The sequence below is a fragment of the Neltuma alba genome, unplaced genomic scaffold, assembly GCF_004799145.2.
Source record: "Neltuma alba isolate B1F8T4 unplaced genomic scaffold, ASM479914v2 tig00012238_pilon, whole genome shotgun sequence".
NCBI lineage: Eukaryota > Viridiplantae > Streptophyta > Magnoliopsida > Fabales > Fabaceae > Neltuma > Neltuma alba.
In genome coordinates, this window is record NW_021636767.1 from 82166 (window position 1) to 92816 (window position 10651).

The 10651-nt window shown below is 35.4% G+C and overlaps 2 protein-coding genes across 3 annotated transcripts; one reads left to right on the forward strand and one right to left on the reverse strand.

Annotated features, from left to right (window-relative positions):
- The first annotated feature begins 4170 nt into the window (after positions 1-4170).
- Positions 4171-7169, forward strand: LOC114725273 (laccase-6). The gene is made up of 6 exons (XM_028911761.1): positions 4171-4290; positions 4399-4550; positions 4632-4876; positions 5163-5291; positions 5598-6539; positions 6618-7169. Exons 1-6 carry the CDS (start codon positions 4171-4173, stop codon positions 6746-6748), a joined length of 1719 nt encoding a protein of 572 aa, XP_028767594.1. The 3' UTR covers positions 6749-7169.
- A 795-nt stretch (positions 7170-7964) lies between these two features.
- Positions 7965-10158, reverse strand: LOC114725272 (pyridoxine/pyridoxamine 5'-phosphate oxidase 2). Of its 2 annotated transcripts, XM_028911759.1 has the most exons (7): positions 10014-10158; positions 9886-9935; positions 9752-9809; positions 9254-9286; positions 8911-9006; positions 8400-8567; positions 7965-8311 (listed from the first exon to the last, which is right to left on the reverse strand). In XM_028911759.1, exons 1-7 carry the CDS (start codon positions 10125-10127, stop codon positions 8210-8212), a joined length of 621 nt encoding a protein of 206 aa, XP_028767592.1. In that variant the 5' UTR covers positions 10128-10158; the 3' UTR covers positions 7965-8209. The 2 variants fall into 2 exon arrangements, with proteins under 2 accessions (XP_028767592.1, XP_028767593.1); XM_028911760.1 differs by lacking the exon at positions 8911-9006.
- Between the last annotated feature and the right edge of the window lie 493 nt (positions 10159-10651).

Consider the following 10651-nt stretch of genomic DNA (forward strand, 5'->3'; position numbering starts at 1 on the left):
TATTAAACAGAAGACATGCCTAGCAGTGGATGTGAAATGGCAATACTGGAAAAAAAAGGTTGACTGGAAGTTTCATGGAATTTTTCTTTCCTGACATTTTCTTCGCTGTCGTGATAAATTCTTATAATCAGTGAGAACCGTTCATACAGGGATAGCTTCAAGATTGAAGCCTGCAAAGAGTGCTGTGAAATTGCATGTTCACTGTCCATGGCTGATCAGTGATTATTGTTGAATTAACATTGGTTCATAACTCTTTTTTTCTTAAATTAATATTTATCTCGTCTTAATGCGGCAAGTTGCTGCTAAACGTGTTATTCTTTGATTGTTGATGCAAGAATTCTTTTACTGCGTAACAAGGTATTCTTTGATAGTTGAAGCAAGAGTTCCTTGAAAACTCGGAAAAATAGAAAGAAAATTCTTTGACATTAATATCACTGTTCGAATAATATGTTGCCCAATTGTGACGTCCATGTTCTAGGTCATTCGGTCAGCTAAAGGGGAAAAGGGGGAAGGAAAAAGAAAAGGCATTCGGGCAATTCCGAACCTATTTAAAAAGCATGACTGAAATTTGTTCCTAATTCTCTCCTGTTGGTGATTTGGAGATTGTCCTGCAAAATCATCAGGGATAAAGTTGAAAAGATAATAAAATAGAAGGGAATGACTGTATTTGATGTGATATGAAAAATGAATACACCTGTTTAAAAAAAAAAAAAAGAACAACGTACGAATGCACATCATCCTCGGTATTAGTTTGATTAGATTTAAAATAGTGGGAAAAAGAAGTACAAATCTATATTGGTGTTCTTATTTCAAAATAACAAAAAACATTAACAGTTAAGTCCTTTTTTCTTTCCCTTTGAATGGTAAGTGGGTGTTTGGCATCATTTTGAAAAATCATTTTAACATTTTACGAGATGAAATATAGTTCATATGTTTACCTCATACAGTATAAAATTATTTAAAATAAGTTAAACCAATCCCAATCATCTCATCGAAATTAGTCAAACCAAATTGAAGAGGGTTGGAGGAAATGGAGCGTTGCTGGCACAGATGGGTCATAATGTGGCTTAAGAATCCCACATCATTATAGAAGGCATAATGTGGACTTAACAATCCTAACAATTAATAATGCATTAAGAATTTAATAAGATTTGATAGATCTTGGACACGTGAGAGGTCGACCAAAGAATTAGTGCATTTGCATAGGTATAATCATACCTATGCAATTTTTGTATTGATATTTGATAATAAGGTTGCTCATGGCCCAGGAGCAAGTATAATTCAATTTCTTAAAAGCTAAAATATACATTTGATCCTTTAATTTTGTATAAGGTTTTAATTTGGTCTCTTAACTTTAAGAAGTATACATTTAGTCCTTTAATCCTAAAATCATTAGGCCTCAATAATGGTTTTTTGTAACAATCATGAATTTTTTAAAAATTAAACTTAATATGTTAGTATTTGAGAATGTTTTCTCAACATTTAAGATTTTAATATCATCATTTTTTAAAAAAAAAATTTAGGGTTAAAGGACTAAAAATATACTTTTTAAAGTTAAGAGACCAAATTGAAATTTTATAAAAAGTTAAAGAACTAAATGTATACTTTAGCCTTTCTTAAATGAATCAACATATATAAATAGTCAGGTAAAAATTTGTGCCTATTCTATTCACCACGTAAAATGTCAAAATATATCAAAATATTGGTTTTATGAAAATTTAAATTTATTTAACTTTAGCTTTAATCTTAAAAGTTAAAACTACAGTGTATGAGTCAGTTTCTGGAAATAATAAATTCATTGCATAACAAAGACAAAACTAAAACATGATTTTCTTAGAAAAAGTAACTCACATATACCCATCAATGTCTTTAGAATAGGGGAAAACATTTAGGCTTAATAGTTAAGGGATTACCCAAAAAGAAATACTATTATTATGTCTGTTGAATCATTTGTTGTGCGTTTGTATTGGAGCATTATTATGTCTGCAGGTTTATGATAAAATAACATGTTATTTCAGCTCTGCAGGTGTCCACAGCGTTGAAGAGTAGCCATGAAGCAAAGGTAAATCACTGATTCAAAATCTGAAAACAATTGTAAAATATATGCATATATAAGTAATTAAAACCCAGGAGCTTTTCTCTTTTTCTTTTTTAAAAAAATGAAAACCATGATGAGTGTTCCATATCACGAGCATCCTTTTAATTTCTTCTCACCCAATATCCTAATTTGCATAATTTTTATTTTTTTAAAAAAACTATTTTGAATGTCTGATAAATTTTGAATTAAGAGTATTAAGTGTTGGATTATCTTTTTGATTGGGGAGGGTTTTGGCATGGGAATCCATTCCCATTCTGTGCACGAAGAGACTAATAAGCACTGACAAACATCACACGCTCACCAGCAGCGTGTTTCTGAAGCCCCCTCTGTCTCTCTCTCTCTCTCTCTCTCTCTCTCTACATATATATATATATATACCCCCCCCCACACACACACACATGCATGGCATGCATCAGACACAATCATCTTCTTGCTTCCACCTTTGTACCCACCAAATAGCTGGATAAATTCTCAATTACTCTTTAGGGTAAGTCCCAGCAATTATTAGTTTCAAGTACACTTGTATACATAAACACAACAAGTTTACCAAACTTTACTTATTAAAAGTAGTCAAACACCTACACTAATACACATCTATCTCCATTACAAGATACTTTTGATCTTAAGTACCAAGAGCTACATATATGAAGATAAAGTAAGAATTCCTCGGATGTCAAAAGAAGGCAATTTTAACTTATATATAGAAGTTAATTACAAATAAGCATAACTTCTTTTCATAAAAGTTGCGGTTGTTGTAGATATTTAATCATGATTAATTGGCCCACTTAAATGTTTTGTTTGGACTAGTAAAACAACTGTCAATCATTAGCTTTTCACTCACGTGATTAAGCAAATTATTGGAGCATAGGGGCTAGATTAGGTTAAGTTAGGTCCCTAATCAAATCAGTCCTTAATGTTTCAAGTTTCGATATAAACAATTACTCTCCCATTTATCAAAGGCTCCAAACTAAACGAATGAGTTTGACATATATAATTTCAAAATCACAAGATCTCTTCTATGGATGGTCTCTGTCCCATCACACAATGTTTTTGCTTCTTTAATTTCTAGTTTGAAATGTTTTGATCAAAAATACTTCTCAGGATCAGGAAATGATATTAGTTTCCTAATTACAGTGGGGATAAATTAAAAATTAAAGCATAAATGAAGTTATTTGAACGACACAGAAATCAATCTCAACGCTTCTTGAGGGAGTGAGTGCTGTAAAATTCACCAGCAATAGTGGCCTTGGGATGTCAAGGCGTGCAACAACTTTGCTTATGAGTGAGGAGAAGACAATGCCTAACAAAAGCAGAACAAAGGAGACCTACCTTGGTCTCACCTTTTACCTCAAATGCAAAGGCACGAATCAACCTTCTGAGCTGTCTAAATCTTTGTCTTTTTAGTGCTTAATATAATCTCCTCTCCTCTTGAGAAATCAACACCGAACCAGAAAAAAAGGTACGGCCACAAAAAGGCACAATCAAAATATGGTTGCTCTGCAAGGAGAACTCCAAGCACTTTACAGCAACACTACCAGTTAAATCTGAAAGAAGAATGCAGCTTTGCAATTTGAGTTCTACGAAGTGCTTTGTACGAGTCCAACTTAGACCAGTGTTATCATAAAGCAAAAAAAAAAAAAAAAAAGAAGAAGAAGAAGAAAAATCATAATGATACAAAATAATTACAGCAGAAAGAGAGCAGCAGATTGCGGTGGGTTTCAGATATAAAACATGTTTATGAGCGTGTGTGCCCTCTATATTATGAGTCAAATGACATAATTTGCAACAGAAGATGTTGACAGGAGAGGTTGAGAGGAAAAAAAAAAGATAATAAAACAGAGAAAGTTACGCTGAAATCTTGCCCACCAATGGGGTCGTGTTGAATAATCACTTTCCCAACACCTTATAATCACCAATCCACGCTAGAGGAATCATGAAAGCTGACAAATAGAAGAGAAACCACATAATCCCTTCTATTTTCCTTCCATAAAATAAATCAACCCACAGAGAGACCACCAGCTCTTTTTAAGGGCATCCCTTCTACCTCAAGCCTCCAACACTAACAACCAAAAATGGCCAAGCTGGTCACCTTGTTTCTTCTGGGGCTAAGCGTAATGTCTACTCTCTACAATGTGAAACTTATGGCAGATGGAAGGGCTGTGGGAGGGCCAACCAGGTTCTATGATTTTAAGGTCTAATTTCTTACTCTTTAAGCATGCTTTATACCATCATATCCAACATCCATTGGATTTCATTGTAATTCATCTCTATTTTGCTAATGGAGATGGTAATGTCTACAGGTACAAACCAAGAAAGTTACCAAACTCTGCAGCTCGAAGGACATTGTGACAGTCAATGGCATGTTTCCAGGACCTGTGATTTATGCTCAAGAAGATGATAGAATCATCGTGAAAGTTACCAATCGGACACCTTTCAATGTAACAATACACTGGTAATCCCACGTCAAACCTCATGCATAAAATTAAACATTAGAAAGAGTGATGAACAACAGATTGGAATTTTGAAATCTTAGGCATGGTGTTCGGCAGAGGCTTTCGTGCTGGTACGATGGACCTTCATATATTACACAATGTCCAATTCAAGCAGGTCAATCTTTCACGTACAATTTTACAGTGGTGAAGCAGAAGGGTACCTTCTTCTGGCATGCTCATGTTTCTTGGCTCCGAGGAACCGTTTATGGTGCCATGATTGTTTACCCAAAGGCCGGGTCATCTTACCCGTTCAAGATTCCCTATCAAGAGCATATAATCACACTAGGTAACCTAAAAGATGTTCTTCCAGCTTTTTTCATTTTTGTCACAGCTAGAGATATCCTCGGGCATTTTGGGACTAAATCTCTCATCTGGCAATTTTTCAAAGAGTATTTCCCCAACATCAACTTGGAGCGTTTAGGATTATATTTCTAAACTGCTCCTGGAAAGAATTGAACCTAAGTTTTCACAGAGATGCCATCTCCTTCATATGCTTTTGAATTTAGAGTATTTAGTTAGGTGTGTTTTATGACTATAATGCTGTTCTTTTGACTTGGTTGGAATAATGGCAGGGGAATATTGGCTAAAGGATCTTGTACAGATTGAGCAAGCCACTTTAGCAAGTGGAGGACCTCCTCCTAGACCAGATGCATATACCATTAACGGTCATCCAGGCCCCAACTACAATTGCTCCATTAATGGTACATTAGATAGCAAAAAATACTACCACCTGACTGTGACGAAGAAGATGATATATTGTTATCTAGACTTCTTTAAATTATCTCACAATTAGCTTTAATAATAGTCTCTAGAAAACAAACTAATTCACAACTTTAACCTAACATAAATGCACCTGACCATAAATTACTGCTCTTCGAATATAGTCTATCATAACTTATAACTGCTTGCACTTCAAAATTTATCTCTTCCCTTTTCCTCTTTTTTTTTTTTTTGGTTGTTGTTGTCCTCGTCGTTCTCATAGGTTCTTTTTTTCCCCAACATTTCAGATGTCCATAAAATCGATGTGATTCCTGGGAGGACCTATATGTTAAGAATTATTAATGCGGGTTTAAACACGGAGAACTTCTTTGCCATTGCTAACCACAAATTAACAATCGTGGAAGCTGATGCTGAGTACACCAAGCCATTCGCAACAGATATAGTAATGGTGGGACCAGGCCAGACAATGATTGCCCTAGTCACAGCTGATCAACCAGTAGGCAAATATTCCATTGCTGTGGCACCTTACAAGTCTGGAAGGATTGTTAATTATCAAAATATTTCAGCCATTGCTTACTTCCACTATGTTGGTGCAGCAGCTCATAGTTTATATTTACCAGCTAAACTACCTAAACTTGACGATAGTCTGCCTGTCAAGACAGTCATGGATGGACTAAGGAGCCTTAATCAAGTCAATGTTTTCAAGGAGATTGATGAAAACTTATTCATCACCATTGGATTGAACGTCCAAATGTGTCATTCAAAGACACCAAAACAAAGCTGCCAAGCCATTAACAACGGGGTCATGGCTGCTTCAATGAACAATATAAGTTTCAATCAGCCCAAGTTGTCAATTCTGGAAGCCTATTATAGAAAGATAAATGGATCATATACTGAAGATTTTCCTGATGCACCCTCAAAACGCTATGACTTTGTACATGGGGCACCTAATAACATTCCATATGACACGCAGTCATTGAACGGGACCAGAACAAAGGTCCTTGAATATGGCAGTAAGGTGCAACTTATTCTGCAGGACACTGGAACAGTAAACATTGAAAACCACCCAATGCATTTTCATGGTCACAGCTTTTATGTCATAGGTTATGGCACAGGGAACTATAACCCGCAAACCGCACAACTCAACTTAGTAGATCCCCCTTGCATGAGCACGGTTGGAGTTCCAGTGGGTGGATGGGCAGCAATTCGATTTGTTGCTGACAATCCAGGTATAGAAATATAAAACGACTATTTTATTTGACTTTTTAGCTACTTGGTTTAACATTTTCGTCCTATTTTTTCTGCAGGGGTATGGTATATGCACTGTCACATTGACATACACCAGTCATGGGGACTAGGAATGGTGTTTATTGTGAAGAACGGAAAAGGAGAGCAGGAATCCTTACCACACCCTCCCACAGACATGCCACAATGTTGAGACTACCAGAGGATCCTAACAATAGTACTGACTACTGTTGTGGCCTTTCTTTATCTTGAGGATTCTTTAGCTCTAGCCTCCAAGTGCGAAATCTGTGGGCCAGTCCCTTTCTTTAAGGAGCATGAGTTAACAGATGTAAAGAAGCAAAATGAACTGATCAAGGGTGCTCTTTTCCATTGGTTTGAATAAGTTATATATGACTCGTACATCAGAATTTAGAAATAAACTAAGGACAACTTGCAAAATTGGCATCCAATATTGGAGACCAAAGTGATACATAGTTATTCTAGTTCTCACAAAAAGCACATTGAACTTAGTCGAGAGCTAAGGTATTTGTTGTTAGCCTTTCTATTGCATATTTGTAGCATCGTCAATGACCTGATACTTTCTGTGCAATAAGATCATGAGTTGAAAGAGAGTATCCATGGTTAAACATTATTTAGTAGCCTTTCAAAGAAAATCAGCATTTGAGATTTTTTTTCTATGTGGATAGTGTGAAGAAAAAGAAATTATGGAAAAATCATCAAAATAGGAAGTAGATCTTAATGAAGTCAATGCAGACGTTCATACTAGCTCTAACGGTTTTGCATGCGTCCGTTCTCAACATATTCTCCATTAAACATCCATGGTCACATGAATCAGTTGCAACATTTTACATGACAAAATGTAGATCAAGGATTTAAAGTACAATAACCGGCATAATGAAGCATAAGATGTCTTTGGGCAGCTAGATCTATCATATACTAGTGCAAGAAAGGTCAGTCAGTTCTTAGGAACCAGGTCCCATAAGCAAGATCAAGTTAACTATTATGCGATAGAATTTCTTCAGAATCGGCTGAATTTTTTCAAAATGAGATGTCCACTTCAAGTGTACAATGAAACTCTTTCAAGACAGTCACTATGTTCAGAAGAATCCATTGTTTCAAAGGAGAAAAATTGTACAACCAACCAAATCCATTAATAATTATTTTTCAATAGAATCATAAATTTATTTAAAAAAAAAAAAAAGGACGTATTTCTTCCCCAAGAAGCCAGACGACCTCGTATTGCAAGCCAGAAGTTACATATTAATTGACTTTCTGATCAGAGCTTCTTATTGATGCTCTGCTCCATATTTTAAGTGGGAAGAGGAAAAAGTCCCCCTAGTAGGATTTTCCCGCAAATTCCTATCTTAGTTTTCACCATATTATAAATCACAACAAGATAATCATTTGCTAAAAAAAAAAATGTAGTAATGGGACTAATTTGAATCTTATATTAATAGCTTTTGTATTCAACAGATAAATACAAATTTCAATCATTCAGACTTCATAAACTTAACGAGCTTAAATTAATAATCCTGATCTAGTACACATGGTACTACAATGCCATGGGAATCAGATGGGCAGATTCCTGGTGACCTCTCTCCTATACTTTTAGATCATGCAACTTCCCATTAGAACTTGTATCAAAGAGAAGATGTTATGGATTGACCCTCTCCACACTCCAGCTTTTCTCTGCAGTGGCACTGACACTTGATTTATATGTCAGCCTCAAGTTACTCTTCAAATTCAAATAATCAACCTGTAAATTATGGAAGCCAGAGTGACTAATATGTCTGGGGGAAAGCCATGAATGAAGCCAGACTCTAATAGATATCACAAGTCACAACCTGATCTGGGTCTAGAATCAGCAAACAAAAAGCATCAACTGGACCAGTAGAAGGATCTAAAGATATTTCTCGCTGTGTTTCTTCACTTAAACAAGGAAGTCCTGGGTTAGGCCCCAAATACTGCAACCTTGATCTCAGTGAACTAGCAAACCAGGACTTCTCTCTTTGCTGCATGTGGTATCAATAAACTGAGAGAAAGATATGAAGCACATATAGTACTCTAATTTGGAGAAAAATGAAAAAGATATGTGATGTGATATGACTGTGGCACAACATATTCATATGAATCAGATAACAACGTCACAGTGAATATTTGCAACAGTAATATAAAAATTGATAATTAATCATTCTCAAGGAAGAGATTCTCCGTAAATCTCCTCTTCCTTCTAATGAGGCACGTATGAATAAAGAAAAACGTCCATTTATGTGGCTTGAAAAGGAGTCACAAATAACTTGATGGACAAATTACACAAAATATGACTTAGGCATCACCAAAAAATCCCCATCAAACCTGAAGTTTTAAAGGGCTAGGATTCAATCCATCAATGACATCTATTTGTCCATTTATCCTGAATTGCTCCCAGGAATCCGTGAAATACCAACATATCTAGAACAAGAAAAACAACATTTAGACTAACCGTGTACTCTGTCAGGAGTGAAAATAGAATTGACAAGTGAATGAAAATTGACATGGCATGTTTATGACTAATGTTTTTAGAATGCATCCCTTATTTTCACTCCATTTTCGTTCTTCTCACCTTCACTCCTAAGCATACTACAATATGAACCCTTTCTTTCTCCTTCTTCATGAAGGTAAAGGAAATAAGTAAAAAGGTGCCTTAGATATAGATCACCTCGCCAGAGGAACAATGCTTGAGCTCTTCAATCTGTATAAGAGAAATCCAAGCAAGTGAATTTTCAATGAAATACAAATCATAGAACAAAATACTCATGGCAGCAGCGACTATGATACAAAAACCGACCAGTCATATGAGTAAATAGTGATTAACCAGATATTAAACTAGCATCATCTAAGAGAAGTCCAATCACAGAAACAAATTCCAAGCAAACAGGAAATCCAATTCCATACATTGTTAGGCCCCCCAAAAAAGTAATCTCTGCACGAGTTAATCCATAAAAGAAGCTTGCTGCATGCCAATGTTTCTAATATTTTCGAATCACTAATGAGCTTATACTTTCACCTAATAACTTGCACATTCACTAATTTTAAATTTGAAGGATGCTAAAACAGAATGCGCCCGCAAAATGATGACTCTGCTCTGAGAAAAAAATTGAAAGATTACCAATTTATAGATTTTAAAATGGATTGAGAATAAAAGACGCATATTAACCTTGCGACTGCGTCCATCAGTATTTATCTGGATCTTGTCAGTGTTGTCCTGGAATCCTCTGAAAGCCACAAAATAGCTCACATATCACAATAACTCCAAACGAGCAAAATAAAGAGTGACTTACTGAACAGAACCTGAAGACAACTGTACGATTCGAAGGTCTTCCATTAGTTCCAATCGTTGCCTGAAGCACAAAGAAAACGATGTATTAATTCAGCAAAATGCAGCTGATGCGAACAGAAAAGAATCGAAGGGCACATACCAGCTGGAAGAAAGTAGAATGCTTTAGGTGACTGTTGGATTCCAGAGCGTTCATCAGAAGCTGCTTCCACGGTGATATTGCCATTCTTGTTGCTTGGGAATTTGTTGCAGACATGTTCACTGATCAGCGTGTCTTGAAATGGATTCATATTTATATCTGTACATAACAGAGAATTATAGATTTATCCGCAAAAAAAAAAAAAAAATCTTTGCAGTGATTCGCTGAAAAGTAACCTTTTGTATTGGTAATATTGGGCCTGAATTGTTATGAGAAAACTATTGGGTCATAAGCCCAAACTAAAATGCGGTTGCCCCCAATTAGCTGCTGGACTTTAGTGGCCTGATTAATTCAGAGAAATTATTCCTTGTGAATTGTGAAATATGTACATGCCTAATTCATATGCCTAATTCATATGCATAGTTGGCAAACAAAATTATTGTTTGTATAAATAAATGTTATATGATTTTCATGCAAAAAAAAGGTCACAGTTTCATCCAAGTTATTATGGAATTTTATGGGTAAAATGGGCTTAACCCTCGAGATTTAAAGAATTAATGAAAAAGGATATAAGATTGAAGTTTATTACCAAGGGAAAAATACTTTTATATTCACCTTAGTTTTTCGCAGGAGAAAATCTT